The sequence below is a fragment of the Eublepharis macularius genome, chromosome 7 (assembly GCF_028583425.1).
Source record: "Eublepharis macularius isolate TG4126 chromosome 7, MPM_Emac_v1.0, whole genome shotgun sequence".
Classification (NCBI taxonomy): Eukaryota; Metazoa; Chordata; class Lepidosauria; order Squamata; family Eublepharidae; genus Eublepharis; species Eublepharis macularius.
This window is the reverse complement of record NC_072796.1, coordinates 36,990,161-37,008,526: the sequence shown is the minus strand read 5'-3', so window position 1 is coordinate 37,008,526 and position 18,366 is coordinate 36,990,161. Positions and strand designations below refer to the sequence as shown.

General features: G+C 41.8%; 1 protein-coding gene across 1 annotated transcript; it reads right to left on the bottom strand.

Moving 5' to 3' along the window:
* Positions 1-763: 763 nt before the first annotated feature.
* Positions 764-17,483, bottom strand: CD83 (CD83 molecule). The gene is made up of 5 exons (XM_054985848.1): positions 17,435-17,483; positions 17,156-17,286; positions 5,750-5,981; positions 5,542-5,648; positions 764-937 (listed from the first exon to the last, which is right to left on the bottom strand). Exons 1-5 carry the CDS (start codon positions 17,481-17,483, stop codon positions 764-766), a joined length of 693 nt encoding a protein of 230 aa, XP_054841823.1.
* Positions 17,484-18,366: the final 883 nt, after the last annotated feature.

The following is an 18,366-nucleotide window of genomic DNA, read 5'->3' as shown; positions in this document are numbered from 1 at the left end:
GTAACCATAATCTAAGCTGTGAAGGCAGACCAATAAATAACTAATGGATTACCTAGCACTTTGCTGCTGTTGCTTGGAACCTGTACTTTTTAAAATAGGGATCTTATACACTCTGTAGAAGAAAGATACAGTGCTATCAGATAGCTAGCTTTTATCAGCCACAGTGGTATGCTCTTAATGTAGTTTCCCTCGCATACAAATGAGGAAAATCGATTTTAATCCACAAAAGGTAGAGTCACTCAATGCCACAAAAGTTGCTCATAGAGCTCAAAACAAGACCATTGCTATCTCTTAATGGTTCAAGGAACGGAGTGAGAGAACTCACCTGCCTATACACATGCATGCAAAGCTTATTATATTACATACAAGAAAGATTTCTGCAATGTTTCCTCCTAGTCTTTGGCTGATCTGTCCCTCAAAGAAACTGTACTGCAGCATCTGTTGTGTACAGTTGTTGAAAGAATAAGCTTAACCAATAATTTATTTGCCAAGCTTAAAGGGTCAGACCTCTTCTATAATTTTTTGTGTAGTTAAGAACAATCAGTTGCACTCCAAAATAAGAAATTAGACAAGCCAATTGGGCTACTGTTGACCTTGTGTGAACATGTTATTGTCACTGATATTCATGTTGTAGTGTTTGGAACTGTTCTCTGATGATCTTCTTGGCTGAAGCAAGTAGCTGATAGATAACTGAGACTTTCGAGTTACTCTGAAGAGGAATAACATGTTAAATGTCTATATCATCCATCTGTCTTGATGTTGACTATAGATGAGTCTCCACCGATTGAAGAAAATCAGCTGGGAGAGCATGCTGATTAAGTTTGTCTTTGTCAGTGCTGTTGGAGTCATTCTTTTGATAGGTACTGTTAAGTCTGGTGGAGACGGGTCTCTTTCTAGATTTATGGAAATCTCTAGACCCTTTCTCCTTTAGGCATGTCTAGAAAAAGAAAGAAATAAACCTTGAGATTAGCATATACTGTGAGGAAAAAATGCTGATTTAGCTCTTTCCAAGTTTTATAAGAACGTTATAAAACTTTGCTTTGCAAATCTGTACTTATTTACCTGTGAGTAAGCTCCAGTGAGCGCAGAGGCATTTACTGTTGAAACACACAGGATTATACTGGAGGGCACTTTTCCATTCATCCCCTCCCCTTGAAACGTTTCTAAAAATTTACTTCTGCCTTATTTCTACTGAACCACACCTCTCTTGCAATGCGTCAATTCCAGTTTTAAATGCTTTAAGCAATCCAGTTTGTGGAACAGGCATGTAATCATGAAAGTATATTATGGTGTGGGTTGCTACTCTGCTTCTGAAGGGCATGAAATTTATAATAGTTTATCATAAGGAAAAACTTATTTTATAGTTAGGTATATTTTGCGTGAATAGCCCAGAGACTAGCCTGAGATTGTCAGAGCCTGGAAGCTAAGTAGGGTCCACCATGGTTAGTACCTTCAGGGAGCCCACCTGGGACATTGCTATATAGAGGAAGGCAATGGCAAACCACCTTTGTTCAACTTTTGCCTTGAAAACCCCATAGGGGTAGCCCTAAATCAGTTGCAACTTGATGGCACTTTGGGGTTTTTTTAGATTTTACCAGTATTTCACTCTGTTTTTTCCAAACCTATTATGGAGGAAATTAGCTTGAATAAAGCCATAAGGATTCTGGTTTGTGTTGATGTGGGAAGGATATATGTCTTGCCCTACTAGATGAGACCAAAATCTATCTAGTCTAGGATTCAGATTCCTCCAGAAATTTACAAGCAGGGCATGAATGATGATGGCCATCTATCATTGTTTATCACCAGCATCTGGTTATATCCGACTATATAAAAGGCTAAGTGTGTTCCAGACAACTAACTTCCTACCCTGGTCCGCCTCCAGAGGATGCTGCTGTGGAGGGAAGCCCAGATGAGGCAGCAGACCTCCAGAGTGCATGCCATGGCAGGAAACCCAGGCCGGGATCAGGCCTGGAGCAGGCAGCAATGCCTGCTCCCTACCTTCACCCAGCTGGGATGAGGTGCAAAGCATGTGGCAAATCCCAACCCTGCCTTCACCCAGCTGGGATCAGGCATGGAGCAGGTGGCAACGCCTGCCCCCTGCCTTCACCCAGCTGGGATCAGGAGCGGAGCAGGTGGCAATGCCCGCCCCCCCCCTTCAACCAGCTCGGATCAGGAGCGGAGCAGGTGGCAATGCCCACCCCCCTTCACTCAGCCAGGATCAGGTGCAGATGTGGTGGCCATGCCCCCCCCCCGTCTTCATCCAGCCGGGATCAGTGATGAAGGAGGAGGGATTGCCCACCTGCCCACCCTCCCCTTTCTAGCGCCCGTTGTATTTCCCCCCACAATGGACTTTGTTGCTAGTGAGGAATATTGCCTCTGATCATGGAGGTTCCATTTAGCTATCATAGTTAATAATCATTGATAGACCTGTAGCACAATCCTAAGCAGCGTTACACTGTTCAAAGATCATTGAAATCAATGGACTTAGAAGGGCGTAACTCTTTAGGATTGCACAGCTAAACTCCATGAATTTGCTGGATCTTCTTAAAAAGCCATATAAGCTAGTGGCACTCACTGTAGCTTGTGACAGTGAACTCTGTTTGCAAATTAAGACAGTCTTCATTTTAGACTATCCTCAGCCTAGTATGATCAGAGAATAAGAAAAATGCTCTTTATCCACTTTCTTCATAATTTTATAAACCTTTATGTGGCTTTCTTTAGTTATCTTTAAACCAAAACCCCCAAGAACTTTCGCTTTTCAACATAAGGGAGTTGCTCCAGTTCCTTGGTCATGTTGGCACCATGTTGGAAGTGTCTCTGAAACATAAGCAATGACGAGCCATTCCGAGATTGGGAGTCTTACAGAATCCCTTTTCACTCTCTGTAAAGGCATAACGAACATATGTAGAGAGCTGTCAGTCTGCGATGGCAAACTTTACACCCTCCCCCACCAAACACACGATGTATGCATGTGCATTGCAATGCCTGTATGAAGCCAAAAGCATAATAGAGTGTATGCTTAAATATTTCTTTACACAATAAGGAAATCTCAAAAACAGGGTTCCAAATTATGTTTCAATTAACGCACATTGTTTGGGATGGTGCTTTCCACTGTGATTCATCTCACACACACAGACATGTCTCTCTTTCCCCCTTAGAACATCTGCAAAAGGCTACCCATACACCACTTTTAGTTCTGGAACACTGTCAGTATGTTATCTTAATAGATCCAGATATTGCCATAGACCAATGAGCCTTTAAATTCTCCAGGAGGTTTGCAGACAGACATAATAACTTATGAGATAGTAAAGGATATATTAAACTGCAAAAAGTTCTTTTTTGAGGTTTAGGCAATATTAAAGATTAATGACAGCTGATTTAGTGTCTCTAGGCCCATACTTCTGTATGTCACATATAATTTTTCATTGAGATGGTCATCGCTAGCATAAGGTTCAGGTTTTTTTTAAACCACAAAGCTTCAACAGCAAATGATATTTATAGTTTTTATATGTGGTGAAACAGAGATTCCTTTTACTATTGATTTTTCACAATTTTAGGATACTGTGTAGAAAACAGATTTTCTGTTAGTTCCTCGGTTTCCAGATTAGAAACATCTTCTAAAATCTACCAAGTCAAACCCTTTGCTGAATGACACCCAGCATTGCAAATGATTGTCAGTCTCGAAAAAGAAAAGCTAGCCCAGGTTGAGGGGCACCAACCAGCCTGGTTGCCTCAACCTCCCACCCATCTGTGGCACTGGGGTCTGTCCCAAAAGTAGACATGGGCACGAACAGAAAAAAAACCAGAACATGGTGTTCGTTGTTTGTTGCCATCTACGAACAATGAACATTGATGAACATGACCTGTTCACGAACATGTTCGTTGCTCGTGGGGGCCAGCAGGCTCTCCTCCAGCCATCAAGATCCCTACCACACCACTCCCAGAAACCCTACCTGAGCAGGCAGCAGGAAATGTACCAGTAATAAATAATAGCTTGGCCCAGAGCCTGGCAGCAGCCCTGGAACTTGAAGAGGTAGATCCCTATCCCACCACAAACAAAGAAAATTGAAGCTCCAATGCACTCTCCTTGTCTCTCTCTCAAAATGCCAACAGCAACTGTCTCTCCCTCACTGTCTGCAAAACCAGAGCTGGGAGCCCCCCTTCCACCTGCTCTTTGCTTCCTTGTAACTAATTTGGAGCTCCACACTTGAAAGGAAGACCTGCCTATCAAGCTAAATTGGGCTTAGATTGGGGTTTCCAGGGCAACAGCGGGAGTTCTGAAAGAATTCAGGCAGTCCCTGCCTCCGGTTGCCAAGGGAATTGATTGCAGGTGCCAGATTGTCTGGCTTGACGAACAGAAACGAACAGCAACGAACGAGGCTTGCAATGACCACCTGTTCATTTAGAATGGGGCCTCACAAACAGCTTGTTCGCGAACAGCTGATTGGGCTGTTCGTGGCTTTTTTTAGTTTGTATTGCTGTTTGTTCCCCTCTCTACCCAAGAGACACACTTTGGCGCCAGTGGGTAGGGGTGGGGCACCTGTTCCCTCTTTCTTTCCCTAACTGGGGCAAGCCCAACACCCTTCCTCCTTCCCTCCAACCACAACTTGCCACCTCACATGATTCGGGGGGGGGAAGGCAGGCAGTAGCTTGTTGCTGCACTCCATGGGTGCAAGACAAGCAGGCAGTGGCTTCTCTCTGTAGCACAGGCTGGGGGCATGGAGAGTGGGCACCATGTTTCCACCTACCTGCATCAAGGGTATCCAAATTCCTTGGGCTGGCCCTAGCAGCACTGTCACTATGGCTGATGAGGGTGTACTGCAGCTTCTTCCCAGAAGGCCTCAGGTGACAGAAAGAACCAATAAGGCCCAATTGACCACAAAAATGGCTGATTTTGGCTTAGTGCACTTGTTTGAGGAAAAGTTGTTGCCCAGGAAGAGGCTCAGCTACTCATGAATAATCTGCTTTCATTCTGTAGTCCTGACTTAGTGTTTACTGCAAGGGTACACTACAGGATTACTTCCAAAAATTTTCAGGTAGTTAGCCATGTTGATCTTCAGTAGAGCAGCAGGATTTAAGTCCAGTGGTACCTTAGAGACCAAGATTTTTCTGTGGGACCCTTAATTGAAGTGATGTTTTTAGTTTCTATATATAATATTTATATAGCAAATATTTATATATATTTATTGTTGTTTTTAATTATTTTTAATGTAAACTGCTTTGGGCCTCCTTTGATGGAAAGGCAGTATAAAAATCTAATAAAGAAATAAATAATAAAGTTCTTAGGGCATAAGCTTTCAGAAATCAAAGCTCCCTTCTGATCCTGCTATCCAAAAAGCTAACACAACTCAGAATGCACTGACACATGAAGACTTCATGATCTCCCAAGTGAATCTGGACACAATTCTAAGCAGGCCTACTCAGAAGTAAGTTCCATTTTATTGAATGGGGTTTTATTCCCAGGAAAGTGTTTTTAGAATTGCAGCCTGCCTTCAAGGATGAGGCCAATGAATGTGTTGGAAACAAGAGAAAAGAACTTACACAGGTAAAAAAAATGAGCAGCAAGTAGAAAAGACCAAGCGAGCACAGCAAGACAAGCTCTGCTCTGTGCTTTTTAAATTTTGTTTCTTCTAATTGCTCAGGACAACCTGGAAGACAAAAAAATGATACATTCACTTAAAGGTGCCTCGAATTAGTTAATGTGCTGTAGAAAACAAAAAATAACCCCAGCCAATAAATTATACAGTACCTTTCACTGTTAATGTGATAGTGTTACTTCTGTTGTACTTTCTGTCTGAGGTTTCCAAGATGCATTTGTATGTCCCACTGTTGTAATTTGTAGTATTTTTAATCCTCAGAGAATACCATTTGCTGTTGGAGAGCTCTAAAGAGGAATTAAGTTCTCTTGAATCATTGTATTCCTTATTATACTGCAGCTCCTTCCATTCAACCTTTGACAATTCTTCACTCTTTTCATCAATCTGCAAAACATTGGCATTTAATGTCAAACCCTAAGCATTTATGTTCACTTGCAGGAATCAAGTATGCCACTATTTTAACATCATGCATGCTCAGTCTGTGTTACCTACAACCCATGTTAAACACCTTGGCTATTGCATCAGTCATTACAATCAGCATTTAGGAAGAAACACATCTTATAATGTATCAGAAGGCAAGGACAATGCAGAAATGTTTCTTAAATATTATGTATGTGTGCTTCTTTTTTGAGCAAGTATTGATTAACCAGATATTATACCTCCAGCAAAAGTACACTACTTTGTTCTCTAAAATACATTGAATGGGCTATGCTAATCCATATAAATATACTATCATTTTGTTAATTTATTATGCAATTTCAATATTTGGAGGTCATTCCCCACCGGGTGAACTCCTTCGCTCTGGGATTTTCAAGTGGGTGATTTCAAATGAAAGGCTAAGTGCTGCCACTTTATGTAATGTGGTTGTAAAACCTACATTTCCTACAATTGCTTTATCACCAACACTCTCTGCCTATTTTCTAAAATGCATATATGACACACAGAGGTTCTGATGCTCAGATAAGTATCTTGTGTGAAAACACCCTTAATCTGGCTACTTTTAAGTCTATACTGTTAAGTTTGTATTGACTTTGTGCGGTTACAACAGAATATTTTGACCTACTTTTTATTGCTTGTGAGTCAAGGAACATGTCTCAAATGACTAGGGAATTGACCAAATTAGGAGAAGAAAGGGTTTAGGGAGGGGTGTGTGACCACATGATAAGAGACTGTGAAGAACCCTAGAGAATGAGAAAAAGGAAACGCCATTACTGTTCCTGCACTTAAAATAGAGAGTAAGAGTGTGTGGTTTGGGTTTCCAATTCCAAAAAATACACAAATCAGAACTGATTTGTAAAGATTCGGGATGTCCAAATCAGGACCAGCATGCTGGCCCTGATTCGGAAATGCCGAATCAAAGCTTCAGGAGCTTTGGGGCACTTTCAAACCCCACGGCTGGCTCCAGCTTACCGGCAGAAGAGGATCCCCATGGGCCAGCTGAAGTTTAAAGGGCCCTTTCCCTGCCACTTGCAAGCGGCAGGGAAAGGGCCCTTTCTGCACTTCAGCTGGCCCACAGGGGGGATCTCCCAGTGGGCCAGCTGAAGTTTAAAGCATCAGGGAAAGGGCAAGTAAAGTGAAGGGAAAGGGAAAGGAAGTTTTGGAGTGCTCCAAATCTTCACGGAGCATACTCAAGCAAGGGTAATAAGCAGTTATTATTACTTATTTCTGATTCTTTTTCCTGCTTCAGAAATTCTAAAGCTGGAAAACTGAATCTTTCTGTCCTTGCTCACCCCTAACAGAGAACAGTCAATAAACTTTGATATATCAAGGAAAAGCTACAAAAGTGTAGGCCAGAGGTCCACAACATTTTTGAGCCAGCATATATCCTTGAAATTCTGACACAGAGTGGAGGGTGCAACTACAAGATGGCTGCCACAGGAGGCAGAGCCAACCACAAAATGTCTGGGAGTGGGGTCATTCATAGCTCTAATAGTAACTCTTCAAGATTTCAGGCAGATACCTCTGAAATGCCTCTGAAAATGAACATATTGTTTAAAAATGTTGTCTTGCATATTCACACCTTACCTTCAGCCACATAGTGAATATCCATGTGCTGTGTTGGCGGCAGCTGCTGCCAAAGTAACTTTTACAAAAAAATCTGCACAGCCAATCAGATACAAAAGCCCCATCCACTTCCTAAAAACACGTAGCAGGTGCCATGTTAAGAAACTCTGTTTCCACACAGGGATTTATTTGCTTGCTCATGGGGCTCTCTGGGCTTTCTCTTTTAAGCCTGCAGCCAGTCTCAAGGAGGTGGGGCTCACTACTGCTTTCAAAATGGTGATTCTCAGTTCATGCATTCTCCCCTTTAACTGATCTTTAAAAGAAAAAAACCTCAGTCCAGGCTCATCTGTGAGCCATGGCTCAGCTGTTGTTGGGAGGAGGGTTGCCAGGTGGGGAATAAGCAAGACTGTCCTCAGGTTGGCAATGAGCAGGAGGCAGGAGAGGGTGGTGCAGTTGTGAGTGGCATGAGGATGGGGCATGTAAATACCATCTCTGCATGCCTCAATCCCTCTCAGTGGAAAAGAGCAAGAGTCCAGTAGCACCTATAAGACTAACAAAATTTGTGGTAGTTATATTGTCGAAGGCTTTCACAGCCGGAGAACGTTAGTTGTTGTAGATTTTCCGGGCTGTATGGCCGTGGTCTTAGCATTGTAGTTCCTGACGTTTCGCCAGCAGCTGTGACTGGCATCTTCAGAGGTGTAGCACTGAAAGACAGAGATCTCTCGGTGTCAGTGTGTGGAGAAGATGTTAGCAGGAAATTTATATCTACTCAGGAAGGTGGATTTGGGCTGAGTCATCCTGTAAGAGTTTCCCAGGGTGTGAAATGCTAATGGGGGGAAGCTTCGCTGTTTCCTGAGGGGTTCTTTTGCATATGGATTGGTGGTTGATATGCTAATCTTATCTACAGGGCTATTGTAAGATTAGAGTATTTTGTTAGTCTGGTGTTTTTCAGGACAAGTTTACATCATGACCACACAGCGTAGCATCCAGACAAGAATAAAAGAACATGAAAGACACTGCAGACTTGGCCAACCTGAAAAATCAGCAGTGGCTGAACATAGCTTAACTCAAACAGGACACAGTATCTTATTCTAGGACACTAAAATACTGGACAATACATCCAACTACTTTGTCAGATTGCACAGGGAAACCATTGACATTCATTAGCATAGGCACAATTTCAACAGGAAAGAAGAGTGTTTAAGAATGAATAGGGCATGGTTTCCAGTCCTGAAAAACACCAGACTAACAAAATACTCTACATCTTACAATAGCCCTGCAGATAAGATTAGCATATCAACCACCAATCCATATGCAAAAGAACCTCAGGAGACAGTGAAGCTTCCCCCTATTAGCATTCCACACACCCTGGGAAACTCTTACAGGATGACTCAGCCCAAATCCACCTTCCTGAGTAGATATAAATTACCTGCTAACATCCTCTCCACACATTGACACCGAGAGATCTCTGTCTTTCGGCGCTACACCTCTGAAGATGCCAGTCACAGCTGCTGGCAAAATGTCAGGAACTACAATGCCAAGACCACAGCCATACAGCCCAGAAAATCTACAACAACTTTGTGGTAGTTAGTCTTAAAAGTGCTACTGGACTCTTGCTCTTTTCTACTGCTATAGACAGACTAACACAGCTACCCATCTTGATCAATCCCTCTCAGTGCTGCTTATACAGTAGGAGCAGCTTTTCCTGCCCCTGTGTGAAAGCAGCCATAAATTGTGAAAGGGCTGAGGGAGGCTGGAAGGAGAAGAGCATTAGAGGGTTTGACTAATTGACTATGAGCTCTTGGTATGAAGTAAAATCACCCAAGAACTTTATGCAAATAAGCATAAGTGTTCCCTGTATGTGTACCAGACACAATGTGAAGCAATATTCTGGACCCATCTAGCTACCATCCAAAAACTGGCACTATTCCTAATCAACCCCCTTTGAAGATGGCCACAGAATGTCTTTTGCAGTTGCCTAGCAACCTAGCCCTCCTGTAAAAGGGTAGCCACTGGAAATAGAAAGAGAAAATACCCTAGACATCAGATTCTGAGAACAGTGGTCCTGAGGCCCAATTTCACTTGTCCAATGGACAAGCTGGCCTTTATGCTGTCACCCCTGTTACAAAGTCCATGCTGAAGATGCTGAATGTGGAGCTTCAAAAAAAGGTTCACATATATGACTTTCAAAGAAAATGGTGCCATCTTAACATTTTGAGAGAGCACGTGAGTGGTAATAAATAACTTGCTGTTCAGGAGTGTGAAGCGTTCCCTGTGATGTAAATATATGCATGTATAATACACTCAAAACATAACAAAAACAAGAAGAACCAAGGTAGACATCAACACTGCCTGTCTGATCTATTGGGGAAATGAAAGATGTATAAATACAGGTATAGATCTCTATCTGGATGTTCTCATTCTGAATTCATACAAATTTTATATACTTTGGAGGAACTCTCTTACTGTCTTGTTCAATGACAGTTCTCTTTAATCCCAATGCAATACGCTTCTCCCTTAACATACTTGCCTTCACAGTTGAACAACTCTGTAATAATTTTTTTGCCTAGGGAGACATCTAGTGGTAAATTGTCAGTTTTGACAGCAAGATCCATCTTCACACATGTGCAGGGCTTTTGCTAGAAAATTCTTCTTAATTAATTTCTTATAAATAATCCACAGTCCTGAAATTGCTTTTGGAATTTAAACCCACCCACTCCCAATTCTGCATCGTGAATATAAAGTTTCTCATTTGCTTTTTCTGGCAACATGTATATAAACATTAAAAGCCTTCTTCCTAAACTGCTTAATTAGCAGAAAACATCAGAATCAATTTGACAATTTGCATAACTTCTTCCCAAATCCCACTGTAATTTAAAGTAATCAGTAAAATATTTATAGTAAAAAATAAAACCACACACCACATCTATTGTCAGCATTAACATACCTTCATCTCCAAAACTACTTAAGAGCATGTTCCACCTCTTTAGGTGAACACCTAACAAATTTACTAGATTGAACATTAATAGATATGTTACCATAGCAATCAGCTGCCAGTTTATGATGCTATATCCAAATGATGGCAGTTTAAACTCTTACCTCTGTGCACAAAAGGTCCTAGGGTTGAAATTACCTTACTATAGTTATCCATGATCTGATTGCATCAAGTTTAGATTACAGTAATATACTGTACATAGACTTGCCTTTGAAAACTGTTTGGATGCTGTAATTGGCACAAAACACAACAGCAAAGTTATTTGCCCATTGAATTACTAGGAATATAACTTCATGGGCTTGAAAGACCTATATTGTCTGTCCATTTTCTTCCAGACAAAATTCATCATGTTATTAGCTAAAAAGTCCTAAATCGGGATCCCCAGACTTTTGGCGCCTGTGGGCACATTTGGAATTCTGATACAGCATGGTGGGCACAGCCACAAAATGGCTGCTGCAGGAGGCAGAGCCAGCCACACAATGGCTGCTGCAGCTTACCTTCACTCACACAATGAAGATCTTGGAGCTGTGGTGGCAGCTGCTGCATTCAGCTAACCGAATGGCCAGTGGCCAATCAGAAGCCTTGCTGGGCAAAAGCCCATCTGCCCCCTCCCACTTTCTAAAAACTCTTTGTGGGCCCCTGGAAAAGTGTCAGTGGTTGCCAAGGCACCCACCAACATCACACTGGGGACTCCTACCCTAAATGTTCTGGTACCAGAGTACATAAAGGACCACCTACTTTCATATGAACCTGCCTGTTAACTAAGATCAGCTACAGAAGTTATGCTGCATATATCCACACTTTTGGAAGTAAGATGGGTGATGAGAGCCAACCTACAAGTGACGCCTGACCCAGGTTGGACACTTGTCAGCTTCCATCAAGTTTTGATGGGAAATGTAGGCATCCTGGTCTTGCAGCTGTAATGGAGAGCCAAGCTGTAAAACCAGGATGCCTACATTTCCCATCAAAACTTGAGGTAAGCTGACAAGTGTCAAACCTGTGTAAGGAGTCACTTGTAGCTTGGCTCTGAGTATCAAAAGCAAGGCCTTTTCTGTTGTGGTGCTTCAGCTGTAGAATTTGCTACTAACATTAGTTTACAAGGCCCCAAACCTTCTGAGCCTCTGGATCCGGGTAAAATTTCTCTTCCCTGCCCCAAACTATTTTATTGATTTTTTGGGGCCTGTATTTGATTGATTTAGTTTTTGTGATCTCTTCATGCTGCCTCTTATTTACTGTTTCCTTGTGCTGGTTTTGATATTCTGTTGCTGCTGTTTACACACCCACTTTTTTAGTTGTAAATGTTTTTGTTATACATTGTTATTTTTATGGTTAAGATTGTTTTAATTTGAACTGTGGAAAGCTGTCCTGTAAACAATGCGTTAAGAGGGTGGCGTATAAACATTTTAAATAAATAACAGAATGAGATTTAAGAACTCATTCTTGTATCATAATTAGAACGACAAAATTACACATTACAAAGAATGTGGTAGCCCTGTGTTTCCCTACCCATTCGGTAACATTTCATTTAATTTACCCTGTGTCTTTATGACACAGCGGGGTCCAGTGGGGAAATTCACAAGTTTTCATATGAATTTCCCAAATGGGCCAAACAGTGCCCCCGGACAATTGAGGTCAGAAAAATGGCACGGAGGAGGATGCTGAAGCCCTTCTCCTTCTTGCATTCTGTATCAGGCACCACATGCATGACACTGAGGAACTTCAAGGTTCAGTAGTAGCTATCTTATTTGATTTTGCTTATTTATGAGTAAACATGCTTATGATCCAGCTGCAAGTCTCATTTTATTTTTATTTTTTATTTATATCATTTACTAGCAACAAATCCCGTTGTGGGAAAAAATACAACAGGCTCTAGAAAGGGGAGGGTGGGAAGGTGGGCATTCTTTCCTCCATCGCTGATCCCGGCTGGATGAATGCAGGAGGGTGGGCATGGCCAACACATCTGCGCCTGATCCCGGCTGAGTGAAGGGGGCCGGCATTGCCACCTGCTCCGCTCCTGATCCCAGCCTGGGCTTCCTGCTGTGATGCGCTCTCTAGAGGTCTAGCTGCCTCATCTGGGCTTTCCTCCACAGCAGCACCCTCTGGAGGCACATCAGGGAAGGAAGTGAGTTGTCTGGAACACTCTTAGCCTTTTATATAGTAGGATAGTCCACCTTTCTCACTGAGGCTCAAGGTGGATTATACACTGGCTTACAACTAGCAGTGAAATTCTAAGCAAAGTTATTCCTGTCTAAGCCCATTGAAATCAATGGGCTTAGACTGGAGTAACTGCTTAGGATTTTATTGTAGATGAAGTAAATATATTAAATGCTTGTTAAAATCAAAGCAGATCTTGATGTGGAACACTGTTAGCAAACATATTTCACAATGTTATAGGCTAGTTTCTTCATATCTGTCTGAGCTCAACATGTTGTACTCTCAGATTTATTTTATTTCCCCACATACAAACCACACTATGAAAAATCTTCTTTGGATAGGCCTGTGGTTTGTGTAACCACTATCACATTCCCTTCCATTAATTAACAGGAACCATTTCACACAAATTTCAAGGCTCCCCCATCACATTTTACCCAATAGGCATACAGGATGTTGTATCAATTCACATGATAAAAATGAACTCGTTATCTTACTGATTACTGGAAATTACTGAAGCAAAATGTTTGCCTGAAGGGGAAAATATCCCTCTGAGAAGTGCCCGTCTGCCTGTCTTCATGAAACAAACCATTACCAAAATTGAACAGCAAAAGGTGGCGGAGAGAGGGTTTGACATATTTATATTTGCTTGTGGTAATGCCATTGATACATAACAGATACAAAATAGTAAAGACAGGAGTCCAGTCAGACGAAGAGAACTGTGGTTCTCGAAAGCTTATGCTACAATAAAGTTGGTTAGTCTTAAAGGTGCTGCTGGACTCTACTATTTTGCGACTACAGATTAACATGGCTAACTCCTCTGGACAACAGATAAATAAACATACACTTTAAAAACCATCTTTAAAAAGGTTACCTTGGAATCAAGATTTTAGACTATTGGGATTTTAGGAGACCCAGTGTGGTATTAGAGTAGTAGACTGGTAGTAGAGTAGTAGTCTGGGAGATGCATGTTCAAATCCCCACTCGGCCACAGAAGCTTACTGGGTGACTTTGAACCATTCACTCAGCCTACTTCACAGGGTTGTTGTTGTTGTAAGGAAAAAAATGAAGGAGGAGGATCTCAGTATTGTGATCTGCGACTCCTCACTGGGAAGAAATGTGTGGTATAAATAATTTTTAAGTATATAAAAGATAGCATACTCGCAATGACTGGGGCTGATTGTGTGTTAGTTCTTTTCTGTTGAACTGACATTATAAATTCACACCTATATTACGGAGAACCAGAGGATACTCTTGCCCTGCAATGCATTCCAGTGTTTTCTGTGTTTTATCCAATTTTTAAAAAGACCCCATTTGTGTTTCTGGAAACACAGCTGTATAGCCAGCCTGTCCAGTGTGGACTGGCAGGCAAGGCGTTCTTGATACAATTCTTAAGAGAAGTGTTCCAAGTGACACTTGTTGATATGGTTGGTGATGGCCTTTGGCTACACTGCCAGCGGGATCCCTTCCCTAAATGGCAGTCACGCTTGCCTCTCACACAACCCTCAGCTTCTGTGACAACAGATAAAAGGAGTGACACAGAATTTCCCCTTCCTCCAGAGGGCTTAATCTTCGACCTTTCAAACACCAAGAGAAGCAAGGCCTGTGCCACATAGTGCAATCTAGAATTGGTGGAGTCAACAAGAACCCCATCATATGAGGACTGCAGAAACTCCCCTTTCCACAGCTCTCTGTGGCTGCTCTGCCTTACTTAGAAGTATTTTTTGCATGTCCTTATGATGAAGATAGCTAGAGCATCGGCATGGGAGAACCCCCATAAGAACAAAAGAAGAGCCCTAATGGATCAGACCAGTGGCCCATTTAGGCCAGCATCTTTCATACAGTGACCAACCAGTAGCCCTGGATGGCAAACAGACTGCAGACACCAAGATCCTCCACAGTACTGCCTTCTAGAACTGGGTTTCAGAGGTTTCCTGCCTCTGAATATGGAGGTTCTCTTTGCCCACCTTGGCTAGTAGCCATTGATGGACCTAACCCCCTTTTTAAAGCTGTCTGTGTTCATAGCTATCACTATATCCAATGGAATTTTTAGATACTACTTTTGCACTCATACGCAATGTAACATGTAAGCACACACTTTCCTCTGTTATAGTTGGGGTAATGCTCAATCTTTTGATGGCAAAATTAATGAATGTATGCATTCAGATGGCATGGCAACATTTTTTTTTTCAAATCCCACATGAAAATTCATAGAAATGTGCTTTTGCCATGTTTTAAATTTGCATAATTAGATTTCAGGTTTTTTGGCTACAGAACATGGATTCATGTTTTTCCATAGTCTAACAATAAGCACACCTGATGAGTTGTATGATAATGTTAAATGAAATCAATAGTTATGGGACTTTATTATCTTCTTTTTCTAATCTCTTTCTAGACAAATAGTTTAGTGTATATTAGAAATTGTAAAACTCAGTATGTGTGTTGGATTTCTACACTGTATTGTCTTTAGACAAATTAGCAGTGTTTTTTTGACAAGAACGGCAACCCTGATTTGAGTACATAGCAGTGTTAGCAGTGTCAGGGAAATGGCTTGGCAATGTCCAACAATTGTTAAGAAACACCAGCAAAAACTTGTTACATTTATAGTCAGATCATTAATTCTACACAAACAGCAAATGCACTCTACTCAGTCCCATCATCGGCATTTTTTTTAAAAAATCTGCAAAAGTCAAAGGTTAATTGTCCACATTTACTACACAGTTCAGATTGACCCTGAACAAGACATTTAACCTAAGAACTGTTTGAACTTTACAGTCTGAAATGTCATACTATTTGTCGAAATTACTGTTTAATTGGTCCCTTGAGAGTATTATACACTGTTTATTGATTAGGCCCTCAATAGATTTTTTTTTTTTGTAAAGTGATTAATTCTACAATTTGGTTGCTTAGCTGCACTCTGTCATTTTCACGCCATCCCTACCCAAACCTTCAGAGTGAGACATAGATCAGTTATGCAAAAGAGAATAACAGAGCACAGAAACCACCACAGAAATGTGAATGACTCTGAATTACTACTATTCCGACTACTATTAACAATTTAACATTATTAACGTTAGATTGTAGCACAGTACTGACACAATTTGATCAGAATATTGGGGTTTTAAGACTGCTTCACATACAGTTTTCTTCTACACTTGACTATTCTCAAGTCCTGTTCACACGTTATAGGGAACACATGTACACTCTACATTTATGTGTGTACATCTTAGAGTTGCCAGATCCCTTGAAACCCAAATCAGGGGACGGAGAGGTGGGGGGGGATGCATGCGTGGGGGTGTGTGCATGCATCGGGAACATTTCCTTGTCATGCCAGGAATGGCATCATTCTTGACATGATAAGGAAGTGATGGCCCCCATGCGGGGCTGATTTGATAAAAATCAACTTCGGGGGGGGGCGGTCAGCCCTATGTGGGGGTCTTTACCTCCATGTTGTGCCAGAAATGATGTCATTCCCAGTGCAACAAGGAAGTGCTCCAGAGTGCCTGTTGCAGAGCTCCTCAGCCCACTCCCCATACCGTCCCCCCTGCCAGCCAGGTGAGAGGTGGCAGTGGATGGAGGCTGGGAGCAGGGGACCCCCCATTCCCCCACCAGGATACCAGTAGCCCTAGTACATCTGCTTATAAGAATGGGCCAATATCTATTCACTTTACAAATGAAACTGGGGCGCAGTACCAGGATAAACATAGAGCTGAAATCAGTTGAGTTGTGCATACTTTTAACATAACATGAGAATTATTTAATGCCCATTTAAAGAAAAATTCAGTGTACACTGTAAATGGATTGTACATGAGCACTGTAATTTGTGAACAGGACTTCAGGCATGAACTCGGGTCAAAATTACATATGAAAAGGAAATCAAGGATACAGTCAGCAGTTCTCACATTTCTGGTGACACGTTTTCTAGCTTGCACATTTATTTCTGGTTGTATCCCTAACCCCTTTTCACTATTTATGTTTTACTATACATATGAGAGAATGCTCTCCAATGACCCTCCCGATACACACAATTTTGTCTGAAAGGGACAAGACATGCCCTGTCAGCTTCCGTACCCATGAACTGGAACCCTGGAAAATCATGGTTCTCTGATCCACATCTACTGAGGAACAGAATAAGGGCACATCAGGACTGAGGAAAGAGCGCTGTCCCCATATTCGTGGTAAAGAATAATGACTGAGAGGAGCTTATGATTGTTCCCGTCCACACATTATAATCTCACCACCACAAGAACACATGAAGCAGCCTTATACCAAATCAGACCCTCGGTCCATCAAGGTCAATATTGTCTACTCAGGCTGGCAGCAGCTTTACCCACTAAGATGCTAACCCTCCACTAGGCACTAAATAAAATGTAGTTATATGTGGGAAGGCAAACAAACAGGTGGTTACCTTGTACCAGGAGATTTCATTATACGTGACCTGTGGATCCTGAACAACTTGACAAGGGAGCAGCGCATCCTCATTGCATGTTGCCACAATCTCTACTATAGCATCAGAAATCCCATAAATCACATGCCAAACTGCAAGACACAAAGCGACTATTAAAACCCACCAGACTATTAAAACCCAGTATCCAAGGCTTATGAAAAGTTTGCATTGTGATCAGAAGAATCATTCAAACAACAAACTCACCTGTAAAAGAAGGGGATGTTATAGCTGAAAACTTACCTTGGCTTAGGAAGAGAAGCTGACAGCAATGTATCAGAGCTCTGCGCATGTTGCACAAGTGGGTGAGACTTGCTCTTTTCGGGAGAAACTAAATGACAGAAGTGAAAGAGACTGATGCATGTTGCTCTTTACAACATAGGAAACAGATTGTTAGGTATTTCCCAGCTGAAGGCCCCCTCACTGCAGGGGAAAGTCCCACAGGCTTTCCATAGTTCTCTCTTCAATGAAAGTTGATCGTCATCAAGGAGCAAAAATGCCAGCAGCCTGGGAGAGGGAAGAGAGGACAATTTTCTTCCTCTTCTTCCACAGCATTATGGTTCAAATGCCTGAGTGACAGAGATCAACTTTGCATAATAATAATGATGATGATAAGAGCAACAACAACAGTGTGCTTATATACCACCCTTTTGGATTAGTGCCTACTCAGAGCAGTGAGCACAGTTAGTGTTATTATTATCCCCACAATACAGCTGGGGAGCTGGGGCTGAGAGGAGTGGCTTACGCAAGTCCACCTGATGAGCTCATGGCAGTGGTGGATCACTATTATTCCCCATTTTAAAAAAGGGCGTTGAGGCTGAGAAAAGGCAGATTTGCATACTATCATATAGTGAGTGACTGATGGTGATGTGTGATGGGTTGAGTAGAGCTTGAAACAGTCTTCCTATGTGCCTCAATCTGTTCTGTGTGCTCAGGTGAAAGTAGGATCAAAATCTACTTCTTTAGAAAGTCTTTTAATGTTACGATTTCTTTTTCACTATCCTCTTCTCCTTTGCCTTTAAGAAAAACTTGATGATCGTAAGTAAGGCTTACCTCCATACAGTGAAAACTTCATCTACTGAGTTCTGCAGATCACATTGATGTTAAACTGTGGAAGCTTCAATTGGTCCAAAATATGGCAGTCAAGCTATTGTCAGGGGCTGATTATGTTACCT